Source organism: Bos indicus x Bos taurus, chromosome 24 (genome assembly GCF_003369695.1).
Source record: "Bos indicus x Bos taurus breed Angus x Brahman F1 hybrid chromosome 24, Bos_hybrid_MaternalHap_v2.0, whole genome shotgun sequence".
NCBI lineage: Eukaryota > Metazoa > Chordata > Mammalia > Artiodactyla > Bovidae > Bos > Bos indicus x Bos taurus.
The window spans coordinates 34612780-34634038 of record NC_040099.1 but is presented as its reverse complement, the minus strand read 5'-3'; the positions used below and the strand labels follow the sequence as shown (position 1 = coordinate 34634038).

The 21259-nt window shown below is 35.7% G+C and overlaps 1 protein-coding gene and 1 long non-coding RNA gene across 2 annotated transcripts in view; one reads left to right on the top strand and one right to left on the bottom strand.

Moving 5' to 3' along the window:
- The window catches only part of MIB1 (mindbomb E3 ubiquitin protein ligase 1), a 95118-nt gene that overhangs the window by 42685 nt on the left and 31174 nt on the right, over positions 1-21259 (top strand). The window contains exons 10-12 of the mRNA XM_027526061.1: positions 269-376; positions 9591-9788; positions 10890-11041. Coding sequence (XP_027381862.1) covers positions 269-376; positions 9591-9788; positions 10890-11041 — 458 coding nt within the window. The remainder of the gene's footprint in view (positions 1-268; positions 377-9590; positions 9789-10889; positions 11042-21259) is intronic.
- On the bottom strand, positions 14846-21133 carry LOC113882877. The gene is made up of 3 exons (XR_003508463.1): positions 20725-21133; positions 20001-20166; positions 14846-18840 (listed from the first exon to the last, which is right to left on the bottom strand). It is a non-coding gene; the product is annotated as an uncharacterized LOC113882877 (long non-coding RNA).

Sequence of the window (21259 nt, the reverse complement as noted above, 5' to 3'; positions counted from 1 at the left end):
AACCTTTTCTGTTTTCAACTTTGCAGATTGGCTAAAAGTTCTTCCATAACTCTTTTAACAGTGGAACTCTCAGAGTGCCTGAATCCCTCCCTAACTTAGAAATGTGATACAGATTACGTTTCTGGTGATCTGTATCAGGAAATACAGAACACTAACCTAAATTGTTCTCATAGGATCATTCAGTTTGTTGGGTTTAAACCTACACCATGTGTATGTATTGGCTCTTCCCTTTTTGTGACATTCCTTCATCCTTTCTTTTTGTGTTTAGGTGAACGGACAGTGTGCTGGTCACACAGCTATGCAAGCTGCTAGTCAGAATGGACATGTTGACATTTTGAAGTTACTTTTGAAGCAAAATGTGGATGTAGAAGCAGAGGTAATTAAGTTTTAAAAATATTTAAGTAAAAATTAATGTCCTAGAAATGGTCCTTCTGTATCATTGAGATGGATTCTTTTTCATGTTGAAATTTAATATTAACTCAAGGCTCTTCTGATTAAAAGGAAAAAAATTTGAGAAAAGACAACGTGAAGCATTTTGTGTTTTTCTGTGATCTCTTGATATTCTAGGCATAACCCTAAGTGAAGAAGGTTGAGTTTCCTTTTGCTTTCATAGGACTACTGTGCTGTTGAAAGCTCAGCGGTATTTACCCATGACTCATACTGGGGAAATTGAGGAAAGAGGAATATAAATCACATGGGGCAAGATTTTCCCTGATCTATGACACACAGAGGGCTTTCCTTGTTTTTTTGTTTTTTCACTAGGGAACCAGTAAATTAGAATTTGTTTAGTCTTACTGCTTCTTAACCTTAATATGGGTTTTAAAAGATTTTACAGTGTGTGTTTATCACACTATGTGTGTATATGTGCTTAATTTAATGTAGAACATGTTCTTATTAAAGGAGAAATTAATGATTCTTACTGGCATTGAAATTTCATTGGCTGGTGTGGGCAGAGGGCTTCCCTTGTTGCAGTTAACTATAACTACATCACTTAAAAATATATTAGAATTGTATTTGTTTTAGTCTAATGCAGAATTATTTAGGAATAAGCCAAATTCTATCAAATTCAAACTGGGCAAAATGTTGCAATTTTGTCCAAATGACACTCCCATCTGAGGAAGCTATTTAATAAGGATTTCAATGTTAGAGGGCAAAATTTGTGAATCAGCCTGGTTTTACTAATTATAAAAATTTAAAGACATGTTTGAAAATAGAAGTCTTACATTCTTTTTGCCTTTTTCCCCCAGATATGTATATCTTGAGTTGCTGAATAGCTACTAAAGAACCAGTGGTATTTTAGGTCATCCTTGGTGTTAGCATTTTCTTTTGCCTAGAGCTTGAGTTTTACATTAGCATATTAGACATTTGTAAACTATACACTAGTTTTATTACTGTGATGTATTTCTAAGTGAGATTATATAATTTGACTTTGCGTTTACAGAGTACCTTTAAGTCACATCTATCTTGGTTGTCAATTTAGGAGCCCAGTATGTGTTATAAGGATTTTTTTTTTTGGTGATGCAAGAGAGACTTAGTATCATGTAATATTTTGTAAATATTACATTTTGAACATCCCATTTTTTAATGAATCCAGAAACTACAAACTAAAATATTACAACCCTTCTGACTTTTTTTTGGCCATGCCTTGCAGCATATTAAAAAGCAGACATATTACTTTGCCAACAAAGGTCCGTCTAGTCAAGGCTTTGACTGTGTGGATCACAATAAACTGTGGAAAATTCTGAAAGAGATGGGAATACCAGACCACCTGACGTGCCTCTTGAGAAATCTGTATGCAGGTCAGGAAGCAACAGTTAGAATTGGACATGGAACAACAGACTGGTTCCAAGTAGGAAAAGGAGTACGTCAAGGCTGTACATTGTCACCCTGCTTATTTAACTTATATGCAGAGTACATCATGAGAAACACTGGACTGGAAGAAGCACAAGCTGGAATCAAGATTGCCAGGAGAAATGTCAATAACCTCAGATATGCAGATGACACCATCCTTATGGCAGAAAGTGAAGAGGAACTAAAAAGCCTCTTGATGAAGGTGAAAGTGGAGAGTGAAAAAGTTGGCTTAAAGCTCAACATTCAGAAAACGAAGATCATGGCATCTGGTCCCATCACTTCATGGGAAATAGATGGAGAAACAGTGGAAACAGTGTCAGACTATATTTTTGGGCTCCAAAATCACTACAGATGGTGACTGCAGCCATGAAATTAAAAGACACTTACTCCTTGGAAGGAAAGTTATGACCAACCTAGATAGCATATTGAAAAGCAGAGACATTACTTTGCCAACAAAGGTCCGTCTAGTCAAGGCTATGGTTTTTCCTGTGGTCATGTATAGATGTGAGAGTTGGACTGTGAAGAAGGCTGAGCACTGAAGAATTGATGCTTTTGAACTGTGGTGTTGGAGAAGACTCTTGAGAGTCCCTTGGACTGCAAGGAGATCCAACCAGTCCATTCTGAAGGAGATCAGCCCTGGGATTTCTTTGGAAGGAATGATGCTAAAGCTGAAAGTCCAGTACTTTGGCCACGTCATGCGAAGAGTTGACTCATTGGAAAAGACTCTGATGCTGGTAGGGATCGGGGGCAGGAGGAGAAGGGGACGACAGAGGATGAGATGGCTGGATGGCATCACTGACTCGATGGACATGAGTCTGAGTGAACTCCGGGAGTTGGTGATGGACAGGGAGGCCTGGCGTGCTGCGATTCATGGGGTCGCAAAGAGTCGGACACGACTGAGCGACTGAACTGAACTGAACTGAACTGAACTGAGTCAAGGCTATGGTTTTTCCAGTGGTCATGTATAGATGTGAGAGTTGGACTGTGAAGAAAGCTGAGCGCTGAAGAATTGATGGTTTTGGACTGTGGTGCTGGAGAAGACTCTTGAGAGTCCCTTGGACTGCAAGGAGATCCAACCAGTCCATCCTAAAGGAGACCAGTCCTGGGTGTTCATTGGAAGGACTGATGCTGAAGCTGAAACTCCAGTACTTAGGCCACCTCATGCAAGAGTTGACTTGTTGGAAAAGACCCTGATGCTGGGAGGGATTGGGGGCAGGAGGAAAAGGGGACGACAAAGAATGAGATGGCTGGATGGCATCACTGACTTGATGGATGTGAGTTTGGGTAAACTCTGGGAGTTGGTGATGGACAGGGTGGCCTGGCGTGCTGCAATTCATGGGTTCACAAAGAGTTGGACACGACTGAGCGACTGAACTGAACTGAACTGCAGCTTTTAGGGTCTTAGTTTCCGGAACAGGGATTGAACCTGGGCAATGGCAGTGAAAGTGCTGAGTAATGACCACTAGACCACCAAGGAATTCCCCAGACTTTTCTGATTAAAGAAAATCAGCTGAGAGGCTTTAAAAATCAAAAAAAATTTTACCTGATTTTTAAAAAAAGCTATACTTTGTGATTCAGCATTACTAAACCTTACAAAGTGAGACTATCCATAAATGTGTGTTTCTAAAGACTTGTTCACATGAGAGGTTGTGTAGAGTAGGGCTGCGGCTAGGGGGCTGGAAATGAAGTTGGCACTATTTTTCAAGAATAGGGTTTTTTTTTTCTTTTTTAATTGAGCTCAAATAAGCAAAACAGTTATTACTCTCCATGTAAGATTGGAGTTGGAGTGAGGCCAGTAGTTTGTAAATAACATCATTCAATTTGGAAACTCCATCTGTTACTAAACAGATATGTGTGGCCTTCTACCATACTGCCTCTTTTATTTCCATTCTGAGCATTTTCTGTTAAAAAAACCATTGTAGGAAGATGTAATTTGTAGAGATAGTGTGAAAAAGGGGTAATTACACATCTGATTAAGTTAATAACACAGTTTCCCAGTGGGTAAAGGGAAAACTACATTCAAAAATTGGGTTGAAATATAAATCATTGCCTAAGACTAAAGCAAAAGTTCAGCAAAGTTTCATATTTCTAGAATGTAAGATTCAACATTGTAATAAATAGCAATATAATTTACTTAAAACAGTGATTCTTAATTGGAGGGCATTTCTGTCCCACAGGGGACATTTTGTGGGCACATTTTTGACTGTCCCAACTGTTTGGTGGGGAGCAAGGGACTGACAGGCGTGTAATGGATAGAAACTGAGGCTGCTACTAAACATCCTTGAATGTACAGGGCAGTTCCCACAGCAAAGAATTATCCAGTGCAAAATGTCAGCAATGCTGATTGGAAATCCTGGTTTAAAAGAGAGAGAAAATAGTTAGTTTTTCAAATGCACTTAAAATTGTGATTCATCATTTATAAATTAATCGATCTGTTTGTAAATTTATTATTGGAAATTTAAAACATTTGTAAAAATAGAATAGTTTAATGAATCCTGTGTACTCATTATTCCACTTGAGTTATTTTTTCTGGCCAAGTCTGTCTTATCAGTACCCTCTTAACTCTCATTTCCTCCACTGAATTATTTTGAAGCAAATCCAGATATCATATTATTTCATTGGTAAATAGTTTTAGTATGTATCCTAGAAGATAAGTGCTCTTCTCTTAAAACCTTTATTATACCTTTAACACACCTAGACACAATAATTTAACAATGATTTTTAAAAAATCCAGTTTTATTAAAAGCTTTCAAGTTAGCTGAAGAATAAAGAGAATAATATATTTTGTTCTCTGGGAATCTCATTCTGCATCCTTTAATTTTATTCTTCTACATCAGGAAGTGAGCTCAGGATAGTATAGCTCACAGATTGCAATCTATAGCCCGAAGGCCAGGTCCAGCCCTTCATTTCTTTTTAAAAGTATTATTGGAACACAACACACTCATTTATTTATTTTATAGTGTAGTCTGCTGTTGTGCTCCAGCTGCAAAACTGAGTGGTTGTGTAGTTGTGACAAGAGATCATGTAGCTTATAAAACTTATATTTACTTTCTGGCCCTTCACAGAAAAGTTTGCTGGCCCATAATATAGATGACTATTTCGGATTTTTTAGTTGATTTAAGCTGTTAGAAAGCTAAATTATTTGCTTTATATTATACCTTTCAAATATGTGATTAGGTTATATTTTTTCCCTATTTCTTTTTCTAAGGGAAAACTCAGAGCTATTTTGGAAAGTTGGTTGTCTCCATGTATGACCTACTGAATACAGTAGGGTTACATTCTGTTTATGTGTAGGTAAAGGCACCGAGGACTGTGGGATTTTAGGTATGTCGATTTGGGTGAGCTCATTTTTTCATCCTCCAGGGACTCAGTATTTTTTTTTTCCTACTGATGAATATAATGAGTAAAGGTGTGGAGGATTGAATGGAAACCCAGTTTTAAAAAGTGAGTTCTTTATAATAAGTTTTTCAAATATAGTACAAATATATACTGATGATATCAGCAAATTTTAAATGGTTTTATTGTTTAAGATTAATGAAAGCTCTTTTCAATGGAGAATATTAATAGGGAATACTACTAGACTTTTGTCAAAAAACCCAAGTTTGAATGGTATTGTTGCTGTCTAAAATAATATTTGGGCAAAAAGTTTAATTGGTTTAACCTTCTGTTTCCTCATCTATGATAATAATTTGAAGGGGTGGAGAGTGAGTAAGGGAAACAATTAAGATACCACTTATAATATAGAACACAATGGAAATTTAAGGTTTCATTATTATCTGTGTTCTTATTAAACATTTCTCTCCAACTAGAGAAAGTTTGGAGAAGGAAATGGCAACCCAATCCAGTGTTCTTGCCTGGAGAATCCCATGGACAGAGGAGCCTGGTGTAGGCTACAGTCCATGGGGTCGCAAAGAGCCAGACAATGACTGACTGACTTCACTTTCACTTTTCTTTTCAGTGAAAGCTAGCAATTTCTCAAAAACAACAACAACAAAAAAAACAACGAACAAATCACAGATGCTAATTCTATGTGATTCTGTTTATCTGGTTAATGAAAACAAAACTGTAGAAACATTGTATTTAACTGTAATCTGCAAAGGAACTGGCAAGTAGACTTTAAGACTACTCAATTCGAGGAAATTCTTTTTTGGAAAACAAATCAGGACTCAGAATAATAATCTCCAGAATGGCTCTAGGAATTAGCATACATGGTTCCTAGGGATCCATGTTAGTTCAGGTTGTGGCTAGAGGCTTTTCCACTTCCCTTTCCCTGCACACTCCCCTTACCCCAAAATACTGATAGTTAAAACCATGAAAAGATCTGATTTATTAATAGAAGACCCAGGAAACAGTCCTTAAGGTGCCTTTTGCAGGAAGGCAGAGTGCAATCTGAGATTGCCCAAACAAAAAAGGTCAGATTTTTAAAGGGGCCATATCATACTTTTATAGTCCTCTCTTATCAGCACCTTTATTTAGTTGCACAGGTTGGGTCTTAAAAATCGTCATTGATTCCTCTTTTTCCCCTGTACTCCTTATTTGGAGTATCAGTAAATCCCGTTGGCTCTGTGAAATTTATCCAGAATTCACGCAACTTTCATCCTTCCTGCTGCCACTGTGTTGTCTCCTCGCACTTCTCCCCAGATGTCTTCAGGGCCTTTCTCACTTCTCAGCTATTTACTCACACCTTCCCTGGGAGGGGTCATCGCTTGGCTGTCTTGTCTTTCTTCCCTGCTATCTTTTCTCCTTGGCATTTCCTCCTACCAAACATTTACATTTTATTTACATATTTCATTTTTAATGTTCTCTTTACCCCACTAGAATGGCAACTGAGGACAGGAGTTTTGTCTTGCCTGTTGTTTTATCTCTGTGTCCATCACAGCACTGAGTTCATAGTGGGCACCTAGTCCATGATTACTGAATGAATGAAAGAACACAGCAGAATGTACCATGTCCACATAGTCTGTTTAGGTTTAAGTATGATCAGGATATCAGCGTCTTGATTAATTGAATAAGTTTTATAGAAAATAAGATAAGGTGCGATGTTACTTATGAAATTTGAGAATAATAAAGTAGTTGACATAATTTGCTAAAAATAAATTAGAAATTAGAGTTAAACTAATTTTGTGTGAGGCAGGGACAGTTTCATAAGAGAAGAGTTGCCTGAACTGAGTTTTAAAGAATGTGTGTTTTCAAGCCAATAACATAATGAACAAGAGCATTTGAAGTCTGAGAGCAGCACGTGAACATCTGGGCTCAAGTCAGTTGGTTAAGTTAGTTTTATGTGTGAGGGAAGATGGCAGCAGATGAGTCTGGAATGGTCCACAGAAGTAGGCTTCAAAGAGGTTTGTTCTTTATAGAGTTACATGAAATAATTTTAAAGATAAATTTTGTGTTTTATAAAGAAAATTCTGTTTTTTGTATGAAGAATAGATTGAAGTAAGAAGGCTGGATGAGCTATGGCAGTAGGTCAGGTGAATGAGAATGCAAGCAGGCCTGAATCACTTAGATGTAGAATTGGACAAGAGAGAACAGAGCCTAACTGAAGAGTGAAAGCCATCGAACTTGGTGCTTCCTTGTAGGGGTTCAGCAAAAGGAAGTAGATGAGCCTTGACTGATAGGTCCTGAATGTGCTGACTGTGGTTTTATCAGCCAGCAGAGGGGAGGGTGGAACAAGAGCAGGTTTTAGAGGTTGGGAGGAAACGAAGGGGGGGCAGAGGGTGGAAAGGACCAAGATCAGTGTTAGATTAAATTGGGGCCCCTTTGCAAGTCTCTTTAGATCACCTTTTGGAAGTGAGCTGTTGTGCTGGGCCTCAACAGCTTGTTTGGTGGCAGTATCAGAGACAGAATAAAGGTCTTGTTGTTTGAAGCCTTTTGAAATACTTAAGATAAATTCGGAAGAAAGCAACAAAACCTGGAAGCTACAGTCTTTGTGGAAGTGAGGTTTTCTCATTTAGAATCAAAATCTGGAAATTAATTGTTTTCTAGTGCGTGTATGTATTTTCCAAAATCTTTACATTTTCCTTATGTATTTCCCTTTGACAAATATATTTGGGTTTTAATTTTTTAGGTATTATTTTTTTTGAACATAAGCAAATTGTTGTTGGAACCTGCATTAAAGTGTTTTTGTAGCAGTTCTCTAACAGTCATTAATATATAGTACATTTCATAAATAGTTCCTATCTTTATTCAGTGAGTGTCAGTGGATGTTCTCATTTCTAATGGAAGGAGTACCACTAGATAGGCTTAAAAATTATAACAGAAAATGAATCTAGACTGGAAGTGAGGAAGATCTTAAATCTAAGATTATGAAATACTGACATGTGTTACTAGAGAAGTTAACAATATACACACACAAACATAATTTTTTTTTTTTTAAGAAGCTTGTTTTTCCCTGGAATTTTAGATACAATACTGCTGAGAGGCACACGAGTTCAGTCCTTACTCTTTCCTGTAGTGGTTTGCTAGTTCCTTTTGGCTTAAGGTTGAGAAGTAACAAAGACTCCTAACCTTGTTCTGCTGGAATATTAGTAGAGGAGAATTTCTGAATTCTGAATTTCTGAATTGTGGTTTCTTGGCCTTTTAAGAATGATTGTCAAGCCATTGTGGACTCCTGTTTGAGCAGTTTTACTTTTAGCATCTATTTGAGAAAATACGCAAAGACCAAAAACTTATTTTGAATTCAGCAACTGTCGTATTCATTTGTTTAAATGTATTTAACCATGGTGATATTTATCTGCATTATCTTTGGAAACTAGTTCAGAAGCCCAAGTGCAATATGGATTTTCAAACCACTTGCCAAAACTATAGAGTCTCCCAGGGGCTATCGTGGGTTGGAGAAAGTCTGAGAGTCTGCTTACTTGAGTGTTAATATTTGAGATGTGTATGGAATAAAGCAGTACCCTTATAATATCCTTTTCCATCTGCATCTAACAGTGAGACTCTTTTTGGTATGGACTATGTATATTATCTTTATGGTTCAGTACAAGCATTTTTTTTTTTTTTTTTTTAGTACAAGCATATTTAAAAAAAAAGCAGTCTCTTACATTTGAGAAACATTTAAGTAATTGGGTCCTTTTCTATCTTTCATCTTCTCAGAAATATGCTAACATTAGGTGAGGCATACCTACTGGATCCCTCTGAAATAGTTTTGGTGGTTTGGATGTATAGAATTATACTTGTTTGTGTTTCATTTTTATCTTTAGATGAAGTGCTTAATAATTTTTTTCTGTTCTTGAATATATAGAAAAGTGTATGCTCATCAGCTAGAGATAACCAGTGTTAACATGAGGATGTATTTCTCCCCCTTAAAGCTGGTTGAGATCATACTGTTCGGCATTCTTCCTTCTTTTTTTTTTAATTACTCAACTGTTAGTATAATTTCTGTGTTATTAAGAAGTCTGTGTAAGATTTTTTTGATGAAAAAACTTCATATATAGTTGTGATCTAACATTTTTCTAATGTTGGCTTACCATCATGGCTGGTAATTTAGGAGTACTGAAGAATCAGACTACTTCTGATGTAACTGTTGGTCTAGTACATGTGTGCATGATATAATGATCCAGGTCATAATTTATCTTTGGAGCTAATCACTAGTCAAATGAATTTCTAGTTATCTTGTTGGCTCCACTCTGTTTCCTTTTCTTACATTAATCTGGTTCTTGATGAATTATTATAGTAGCATCACTTTTTTTTTTTCTTTCTGCAACATTCACTGACTGAGACTTAATGCTGCTGTTTAGGATAAAGATGGCGATAGAGCAGTTCACCATGCCGCTTTTGGAGATGAAGGAGCTGTTATAGAAGTGCTGCACCGGGGCAGTGCTGATCTGAACGCTAGAAACAAGCGCAGGCAGACACCGCTTCATATTGCTGTCAATAAAGGTCACCTTCAGGTGGTGAAGACGTTACTGGACTTTGGCTGTCATCCCAGTCTTCAGGTAAAACCATTAAAGAATTATATTTGTGCAGGTATTTCCAGGATTCTTTTAAATGGCCATACTAGTTTGTGTGGCAAGCATTCCTCTGTTATCAGTCCTTTCTGTATGATCAGTCATAGTGAATGATTCCAAAGGTATGCTGCTGCTGCTAAGTCACTTCAGTCGTGTCTGACTCTGTGCGACCCCGTAGATGGCAGCCCACCAGGCTCCCCCGTCCCTGGGATTCTCCAGGCAAGAACACTGGAGTGGGTTGCCATTTCCTTCTCCAATGCATGAAGGTGAAAAGTGAAAGTGAAGTCGCTCAGTCGTGTCCGACTTTTAGCAACCCCATGGACTGCAGCCTATTAGGCTCCTCCGCCCATGGGATTTTCCAGGCAAGAGTACTGGAGTGGGGTGCCATAGCATGCCATAAAATTGGCAGCTATTCTTTCTTAGAAAAGCCTTTGTTAAGAAAGTGTCAGTAAATTGATTTTGTATGGGGGGAGTTGGTGATGGGGACTTGTAAAAATATCAGCTAGGAGTTGATTTAACTTTATTGATCATGACAGTGAGCTTCAGCAATTCATAATAGTTACTTCAGAGGAGTCTAAATTATTTTAATTGTAGCTTAGTTTATGTTAGATTGTTGGTCTAGTCCTTGATCTAGTCTTGGAAGATTTTCTGATTTAGAAAATATATATGGAGTTTTAGGATTGATTTTATAATAGGTATGGAATTTTAGGGTGTAACTGTTAATGGTAGGAGTGTGGTATAGCGGCCCATTGTAAGCTAATGAGTTGGGTGGGGGTTAGCTTTTCTATCTCATTAAAATTTTAATTGTATTTGAGGATACGTCCTTGCTTTATTTTTTATTTTCTTTGGAAAACTGTAGCATGTTTATTGTATTGTCCATCTAGATTGACTAGAGATTTCTTTACTATAGTGAGGCTAGTATTTCTTGCCTGCATTTTGAAATTTAACACACAGCATGTTTTATTACTGGTTGTTGGATATGGCTTCTGTTTTTCTTTGCTTAGTAGATCATTATAAGAATTAACTTTACATATAATAATTAATTGAAGAAGAGCTAATGACATCTCTTAAAACTTTGAAAAAATAAAGGATTCTGAAGGCGATACTCCTCTTCATGATGCAATAAGTAAGAAACGTGATGACATCCTGGCAGTTCTTCTAGAAGCTGGAGCAGATGTTACCATCACGAACAACAATGGGTTTAATGCTCTACATCATGCTGCACTGAGAGGAAACCCCAGGTAAAGATGTCACCTTTTACTGTTTCCTATGCAATTTAAAAATAGTTTTCTGTTGCGGGCTCTCTTTTTCTGATGCTTATAAGGAAGTGATTTTGGCTTATTTTAATATTTTAAATCGTTTTAAAATCTGAGGAAATTATGTCTTCATTAAAATAGATTAGTTTTATATGGTTTTTTTTGTTAAACTAATACAAGTATCATGAAATGACTATTTAAATATATGTTAAATATGGGTATAAAATATCAGGAAGACTTGCTTGTATTCTAAAGGTTTAATTAAAACGCATTCCACCTGGAGATTTATGTGTCTTCAAGATCATTCTCAGGCATCCTCTTACCAAAACCTCATGTTATCTGTTTTTTTTTTTTTCTTTATTCCAAATTGTCTATTTGCATGGTAATTATTTTTTTTAAACTTTTGACTAAAACACTTTTAAGTTACCTAATTTTTTATTGATAATATAATTAACTATAAACTTCTAGTACAGATGTCTTCTAACCATTGTTAGGGTAATAGGTAGTCTACTGAAAAAAGTGCTTGTTGGTGAAGTTTGAGAAAGACTTTTGGGAAGTCATAAAATTCATAAAGGATCTGCAGAGTCTCACAGAAAAGAAAAATGCTTAGCTTTGCTTAACGTAGAACTTTCTGTAAATGAATTTTTTGGAACAATTTTACCTTGAGAAGCATTTTGGAAAATTCTGGAGAATTCCCCTGGGATCTAATGGTTCGTACTCTGTGCTCTAACTGCTAAGGGCCTGGGTTCAGCTTCTGGTTGGGGAACTACCTCGTGGCGAGGCCCCAAAACAATAATTATAATAATAGTAATAATAATAATAAATAAACTGTAAAAAAAGAAAATCCTTCATTAGGTGTCTTGTGTTTATAGTTGAATCAAGCTACGTGTATTGACTGAGGAAGATGTTTACTTGGAAGTTTATTTTGATAATTTAAAAATTTTAAATTAAAAAATTTGAGATGTAATTGACATATGATACTATATTAATGTCCCTTGTGGCTCAGCTAGTAAAGAATGCACCTGCAATGTGGGAGACCTGGGTTCGATCCCTAGGTTGGGAAGATCCCCTGGAGAAGGTAACGGCTACCCACTCCAGTACTCTGGCCTAGAGGATTCCATGGACTGTGTAGTCCATGGGGTCGCAAAGAGTCGGACGAGACTAAGTGACCTTCATTCACTTCACTTTATTATATTAATATCATGTGTTAAAAATAGTGATTTGATATTTGTATATATTGTGAAGTGATTGCCACAATCTGTCTAGTTAACATCCATCACCATGCATAGTTCCGAATTTTTTTCTTATGATAAGTTTTAAGATTAGCTCAGCAGCTTTCAGATATACAATTCAATATTATTAACTGTAGACACCATGATTTCTTATTCTTTGGTTCCCTATTGCATTTTTACATCATGTTTCCTTTTACAATAATTTTTTGCTGTTTTTTTTTAGCTTCTTAAGATCGCCACTAGAGGGTGAGCACAGAGAACAAAAGGAGTTTATTCAAGTTGACTATTGGTACTGTAACAATAGGTATATAATCTAGGATGAAATAAATGGCCATATTTTAGGTTATGTCTTGATTTGTTTTTTTCAAATTACAATATTTGAACACTTCAAATATTTAATGTTGACACTGTAAAGGAGAGAAAATAGTATATCTGTTCCCTGCCTTTTAAATAAAAGGTGGTGATGACAGATTTACCACGTGCAAGTAGTTAACATGCATTATCTCATTTAATCCCTTGAACAGCTTTTTGAAGCAGGAAGCAGGTGTTAATATCCTAATTTTATAGATGAAGAATATGAGGCTTATAAAGAAATGAAGTTTTTCAATACTTGTATTCAAGATCATGCAGCTGCCTAGTGGAACAGCTGGTACTTGAGCATGGTCTATTTGACTTTAGAATCATTTGATCTTAGCTGCCTTATATTATTTCCTCTGTATTTTGGGCTGTGAGGTAAGGCTGGAACACATGGACAGTGAATGATTTAACCAAGAGTATACCAATACATCAAGCTGACTTGTGTGTCATGAGCCTGTCTTTTAAGTTTATAGCCCACTAATTAAAATCTCTCTGCCCACCTTGACCTTCAGCTATACTGTACTACTCTCTCTCCCTAAAAGTTTCTGCTCTTTTCCTTCACTGATTAAGCACTTTCTTTCTTTAAGATCCCCTTAACCGACTTTCTCCCTGAAGTCTTAGATTTCATCTTTGAAATTATTTTCTGTTTGCTCTATACTTCCTTGTTCTGTGTTCTTGTTTTCTGCAGTTATCTTCTTTGTGCTGTCCCTTAGTATGTGCATTTTTATGTTTCTTTCTGTTAAAATTTTGGGCACAAATATTTGTGTGTCTCCCATAATGCCTTGACTATAGGTGAGGACTCAATACATGTTAGTCTTCATTTGACAAGACAGTGTTAGATATCACAAGAGTATATAATCAATTAAAATAAAAATTCTGTAGAGAAATTGTCAGGAGTTCATACAGAGCAAGTATTTCAAGTTAGAATTGGCAAAAAGATTTTCTTGGGGGAATTTAATTTAGGTTATATAATATTTTTAAGTTGTAAAGTTTAAGGTAGATTAAAAACTAAAGTGTTTAGTAGGAGATGAGTAACTTTTAAATATTTTGAATTGTTTAACTTTATTGAGCACATTGAGAGCAGGCTAGTATATTTAATAATGTTAAACCAAGGAGGGGGAAAAAATACTACTTCTGTTTCTTTAATTCCTGAGAACTCCTCCAACCAGATAATTGGTGTCAGGTGACATAAAAAAAGAGAAAAAAATAAACACTTTCATTCTACAACAAAGTGGTGCTTTAGTTAAAGGTATATGACTTTTAATTCCTATTTGCTCAAGACATTTTATGCAGTTGTGACTGTAGATTGCCAGATAAAGGATGATTTTAATTGAACATGAAGGAGTATGAGAAGATGATGCAAGTTATTTATTTGTTGTAATTGTAAGCTGGGTTATGTTGAGTTTTTTTTAATATCAGATTTCTTATTAAAATTTTTGACTTTTCTTTCCTGGTACTAACCAGTGATGTCGTAAGACAAAAGAAACCACTGAAACTCAGAATTAAGAGAAAAAAGGTCTTCTCATTTTACAACTGAGGAAACAGGTTTGGAGAGTTGAAATATCTATATAAGTAAAAGGTAGCAATGCTTAGTATTTTGTTCCTTTTTTGAGGATTAAAGTCTTTTGGTTCAGTATCAGAAGAATTACATACTTACTATTTAAGTCTGTCTGCCAAATGCTCTGCAGTGTCATTGTCTCCTTTTCCACCTTACCTGTCAATGTTCTGATAAATAGCAGTCAATTAATTGCTAATCATATGAAAGGTAGTGACTCAGCATTTCTGCAGTTTTGTTTTATATAATGTTATGAAGTGAAGTGAACGTCACTCACTTGTGTTCGACTCTTTGTGACCCCACGGACTATCCAGTCCATGGAATTCTCCAGGCCAGAATACTGGAGTGGGTAGCTTTTCCCTTCTCCAGGGGATCTTCCCAACCCAGTCAAACCCAAGTCTCCCTCGTTGTAGGCAGATTCTTTACCAGCTGAGCCACCAGGGAAACCCATATAATGTTACGCCTTTCTTTAATTTAAAATAGTGCATGTCCACACTGTGGCATTCCTGTTAGGGTTTCAGGTGACCTTCTCAGATATTTTCTTCCTTTGAAAGAAGTTTTGGTTTTTTTAAAATTTTGTGGCACAGTCTGCATTTCAATATCATTTCATTTCTGAAGGACAAGAAATTTAATACAGAGACCATAAATGAATAAAATAATTTTATTTGAAAGCCTTATATCATTCACACAGTTTTTCACCAAACTGTTTATTAACATCATATACTATTATAGCTCTTTCAAGTAGAATTAACAGTTACAAATTATTTGATTTAAACCATAATCTGAATAAGTAAGTTGAAATCAGTTGACATGTGATTAATAATGATAAATGAAAACGCTGGCTGTCCTGTAGTAATCAATGCATAGCTACAGCTGGTTGAAGGGGACCAAATCCATTGAAGAGGCGATTTGGTTCCATTTTACCAGCTCTAGCAAAGCATTGCCGTGCTGCTAGCTGGGGACCTAAAACAGCTGAAATTTTTTTATTTGTAAAATTATGATTATGGTCCTTCCTCAAATGTTAAGAGAATCTCGTATCAGTGTTTCAGCCATGGACTGTAAAACTATTTTCTGAAGGCACTTTTCGTGTTTCCCACTCCAGTCGTGCAGAAGTCTTTACCCTTTAGCACGTTGGTAGTGCATTAAGGAGTTATCAATGTACATCTTTATTTTTAACACCTTTGCTGAATTCTTAAATATAGACAGTGACCTATTTCAAAACCAGCACCATTTAAAAAGAGCATATAGACCTTGATGTGTATCAGAGTAATGTTTTCTGTTTATCTTTGAGCAGTAAACCAAATAAGCAGGTGAAATAGGTTAGGGAAAAATACTGCTAGTCAGTCACACTTTCCTACCGCCACTTCTTTTTTTAGCATAATTCTTAAGGACTAACAAACAGCAAGTTGCTGACGGCGGGGAGGGATGAATGGCCTTAAGAAAAGTACCTCTGGTACCCTTTGGTTTATAAATAGATCACACGTGGATTCAGTGTATTGCTTAGACTTGTGTTGAAGGAACTGCCATGCATGATAGCTTATTTTTCTTTCTTTTTGCTTATGTAGTGTCCCTAACCATAGGTTAATAATTGAACTCTTTTAAAAGTCTAGTTCCTTGACTGAATTCTCTGTCATTTCGGGTACAGATTGCCTGGTTACTTCTCATTATCTGCTTAATAATACATTGTGGTTAACAATAATCATGAATTTGAGTATGGAAATTATCGTTAAAACTCAGTACAGCAAGTTTTTGTTAAAAGGGAATTGCAATATTGAGAAGGGATGTCTTCTGAAAATACCTTTTTAAAACTTTTAAAATAACTTTTTAATAACTTTTAAAAACTTTGAACAGTTATAGTTTGCCTGTAAGGTAAGTGCTCTCACTGAAATATAAACAGTAAAGAAATAGTTACGTGTTTTGAACCAAACTGGGAGAAGGTCAACACTAATTCAGGCAATATTCAAACACTTCTCGTATTAAGTATATCCCGCATCTGTTGGCTGAAGGGTATCATGCTGCTGGTGAAATTAATGTAACTACAATTATTTCCATCATTTATTCTAATAGAAAAGAAACAGGTGTTAAATTGCCTGGACTTAAGTGCTGAAGATAGCAATAAAACTGACTTCTATTTTTACTAGTTCTATGGGAGCTGTTTAGCAGATCCAGTTGCTCAAGTGTGCTTTGGATGGCAGTTCAGTTTCATATACTGGCCATATCGGGGCAAGAGAGGCCGGGGGAAAAAAAATAGTACAGCATTTGATAATGTCAGCATCTGTTATCCCTGTCAGAGAGACAGTTGAAATGTTTGAGTTACAACAGTGTCAGCAGATGCCCAGAGTTTAATATGTACTCAGTTAAAAATGAACAGCTGATCTAAGTGATAGATGTGACATTTTAGAGTGATTGAAAATACTCTTAGATATGTTAAGTTTAACTTGCAAGCACTAGGATCAGTGTATAATTATACTTTTTCAAATGAATAATAGATACTGTCATTTTCTAAGGTTTGTAAGCTCTTAATATTGTAGCAACAAGATTCTTAGTTGCTGGAATGTTTTAAAATAATTATTAAAAACTTTTATACCCATAGAATGGTGAATATAATTGCTTATTATAAAGCGTAGATATAGTAATACCCTTTGAGTAGTTTCATAGAGGAACCTCTATTTTTGAGGTGTATATTGTCAGTTTTTAATGTTTAGGGCGTGTGTAGTTAAACTTAATGAATGGAATATGAAGCTTTGCCATCCTTTTTGTGGATAATCAGGATGAAGGTCTATTCTTGAGTGAGTTAAGCTTTGAACTGATTTTTTTTTCTTTGAAAATGTAAAATTTTAAAATTAATGAACTTTTGTAATTTACAATAAATATTCTATAACTTCTATGCTTGTATGTAAGTCATTCTCTCCTTTTTAATCTGATTAAATGAACATCACCTTTTGACAATTATCTAGTTGTCTTATTAAACAAAATTAACAATTCATGGATAACCTTATGGCCATTTCTACTCAACTGTGACAAAAAATTTAGACATGTGATGACATATGTCTGAATACTCTAATCAAAAGAAATGATTAGAATATATGAATATTAATATTTATTTTCTAAATCTATTATAGTAGCTTAAAATAGATACTAATAAATTGTTGCTAAGAGCTTTATCATTTATAATATTTATCAATATAAGTATATATTGTACAAAATAAATTTTACATAAAATACAAAATGTATTTTAATATCTCTAGCATACTATAAATGGTAGGCTATCATGTTTATAAAAAATTGAATTGTATTTGCCTAGTACCAATAAAAGATGGTTATTCTTTCTGGATACATTGGTTTCATGATTGTAGTGTTTCATTTTATGTGCCCTCTTTGGAGAAAGCAAATTCAAGGATAGTATAGGTAATAAATAAATTTATTTTAATATTTGGCAGTCTGTGACCAGTGTGCCCTATTGATTTATACCTATTTCCCAGAATTTTATCATTTTTCTTGAATAAATTGTATGTCTTGATTTAAACTAAGTACTTACATAGCATTGAAAGTGGAAACTGGATTAGGGAGAAGGACAGGGACCACTTTTTTTCTTTGAGAGTAGAATTTTACTTGAAAGATAGTCTTTTAAAATTATAACTATGTCTGTAGCTTTGAGAAAGAAAACTTAAAACACCAAAACTTGCTCAGGAATTCTTACAATATTGTTAAATTATAATTACATTGTTAATTATACTTATTCTTCATATCAAAATATGAAGAATAGCTGTTGAAATGCAAATGAAGTCAGCTTTTGTTAAATGTCAGCCCTTCTAATATGATACATTTAAATTAAAATTAAATTGTGGAGACAGAAAATGGGTCATGTGTATCATTTTTTTGTACTAGTATCGCTGTTTTCTCTTTTGTATTCAAATTTTAATCATGTGAGTACTTAATTTAAAAATGTAGAATGTCGTATGCTTTAAACTTAAAGGATTTAAAAGGAATTCCATGTTAATTTTAAATCTACTTCAGAAGAACTTTTTTCCTCATGAAATATAAATCAGCAACATTTAGTTTCCATCTGAAAGAAATAGGTACATTTTCTGGTGTTAGTAATGCCAAAGGTCATCTCTTTGATAGGTTAATTTAACATACGAAGGTCATTCACATAGCTGCAGTCTAGTTTCCTCTTGGTGGTTTATTGCCTACCAAAAATACATACTTCTTTACATTCCATAGCATTGTATGTTCATATGGGTACATAAAGAAGTATGTACTCTGAGTAGGTATTACTAAGTTGTTAGCTGTAAAAACATGAAATGTTTTATTTTCCCATTTTTTAGTAAAACTTTCAGCTTACTGATGGAGAGCAGTGGTAGATTGTTTGCAGAGAATATCAAAGACTAAACTTTATAACATTTACCTGAGGCATGGCATTAGTGCTGTTTATGGTTCCTTGTTCTTGGTGGACATACACTTCTAAACATTGACCAGTTATCTGTTGAACTTTGTCCTGGTTTGGTTCTTTTTGAGAGAGATCCATTGAATCAGTGGGGATTTACAGAGTGTATTTCAGAAATTGGTAAGATCAGCCTAGTGTTTCTTCATAGTCTTCAGAGCAAATTTCTTCTTATTTTGTAGTTTGCTTCTAGAACCTACAAGTAGACAATAATTAATTTGGTGCATGTACTTTTTACCAGCAAGATATCTTATTAAAGACTTAATAATTAACCAATTAGTACTACTTCTGATGTTGATTCTAAACTTGAAAAAACAGGGAGAAAAACTGGATCTTTTTAGAGTATGAATGAACTGAATTTTTTTTAATGATAATTTTTTTTGTTAGTTTTGTTTTTAAGGTCACAGATAAGAACTCATGATCATTTGAAAACCTCTGTGTTGTTCCTTTGTTATTACTTACCTGAGTTTTGCAGTTTGGTGATCCTGTCTGGGTTAAATATAAATTTAGATAAAAGAATTAATATCTAATTTTGGTGAGTTGAGTGGTTCTGATACTTTGATTTTTTTTTTTTTTTTTTTGTCAATATGAAGGATAAGTACCAGAACAATCAAGTTTTCCAAAGTCACACTTAAAAGAACTGGAAGGTATTGGCTACTGAGCAGTTGGGTTTTAACTTGATCGTTTAGCATGAAAACAAATTATAGTTGGTGAGTTGCCTTTTATTATTGTGGCATTAAGAAGTTAATTTATAAGAAGACCATAAGAAAATTTCAGATCTGAGAGAGGAGGGGGTGTAAAAGACACGGAAAGTAGAATTCCTGCAGCCCGTTGTAAGAAGTGAGTGTAGCTCACAGAGAGCAGAGGACCACGTAGCGGGAGATGGCCCAGTACTACAGCAGTTTCAGCAACGCAGCATTTGAATTTCACCATCCGTATTCTGGTTTAATTTTGTGCCCAGCTATCAGAGGAAGCATTAAAAAGCATTTTGTGATCTCCAAGTTTCTTGGTTGACTAAACCTTGAAAGAGTTAATAGTTTTTAAAAGATAGTATGCTCTGAAGGCAGGTGGCCATTTCCTAGGGATACAGAATCACCACTTAATCTGAAACAGTAAAGACTGACTCTTTAAAAATATAAAAGACAGGAATGGACTTGTACAGGTTTGACATTGAATCATCTGTCATGATATTTGAACAGCATTCCTTTTTACACTGCATAAGGTCTCTGCTTGAACTGTGAAACGGCTTTGCCCAGGTAGAATTTAACAATAAAAGCATGTATTGAGTCGATAATAGGTAAGCATGCAGAAAACCATAAGCCTTCATTAAAGTACTGTCCTGTGGTGCTGTGTTACCTGTGAGCTTAGTGTCATGAGCAGGGAGAGAGAGAATGACCCAGAGAGTCACGCCAGCAGCAGCCATCTCATCTTGATCGGCTCTTCACTCTATTTGCTGAATCAGCGCTTCTTTTCATGAGCCGGGGGAAGTAAAGGGGAAGTGTCAGTGAACACAGGACCCCACCTTTTAAGATAAATTTGAAAAACAAGTGAACAAACAAAGTATATCAGCCATCTTTTCCCTCTCCCTTTCCTTATGCTTAAGGGAAAAAAAAAAACATTTCAATAAAATTGAGTCAGCATTGGCCATTTGATTTGGAATGTCCTGTTACTGGTGTTGAATGGATATGAGTACCTTGTCTCTGGTGTATAGAAAGTGAAGCAACGGGGAAAGGTTGCTTCAACGGCCAAGAAAATGCACCTCACTAATTGCTCAGATGGAATGCTTCAGAAATGGGGAAAAAGTTGTAGAGGAGGTTACTTTTACAAACTAAAAAAGACACACACACACACACACACACACACACACACACACACACACACAAACCCAGCAAAAACCAAAACACACCTCACTCCCCCCCACCAAATAACTGTAAACATTCACCCTGTTTCCTTTGCCCACCAGAGGACATTGGGGTCTTCTGACTTCTCAGGAAATAATTCTGCATCTTTCTTGCTGTGGAATTTTTGTTTGTTTGTTTTTAGTTGCCAGGATTAGATGGTAGATCTGTATTGACGCTACCTTGTCAAATCCAGAGGTCAAGTCTGCAAGCAAGGTCGGGACTTCCACATGGTCACTACAGAGGTTAACTTATATTCTTCCCTCAGTGGCCACAGGCTGAACTGTTCAGCTTTATAGGCAGCTAAGCATTTGAAACATGCACTCCCAGGCAAACAGGCTCTCTTGTGCCTCTCTCTTCCCTGACCATATTTAGTCAACCATAGCAAAAAATAGTCTCTCAGCTGTCGATTGTCGATCCAAAAGCTGAGGAAGCCTCTATCTTGCTTTCTGCCTATTGATTGTTCATCCTGTGGTCCAAACACTGCCTTGCCATTTGTCCTGCATTTTTTTTTTTTTTCAAAGCACTGCCAAATAAAGCGGTCTCTCATGTTTCCACTTACACATCCCAGATTTATACTGAGCTTGCGCTGAGGCTAGGAAAGCCTGATGCGGCTGCCACTATACTTAGAAGCACTGCAGCGAAAAAAGGAAAGAGAAAAAATATTATCCTGGCTAGTAGCAAGACAGGCTTTGGACAGATATGGAACAAGTAAAG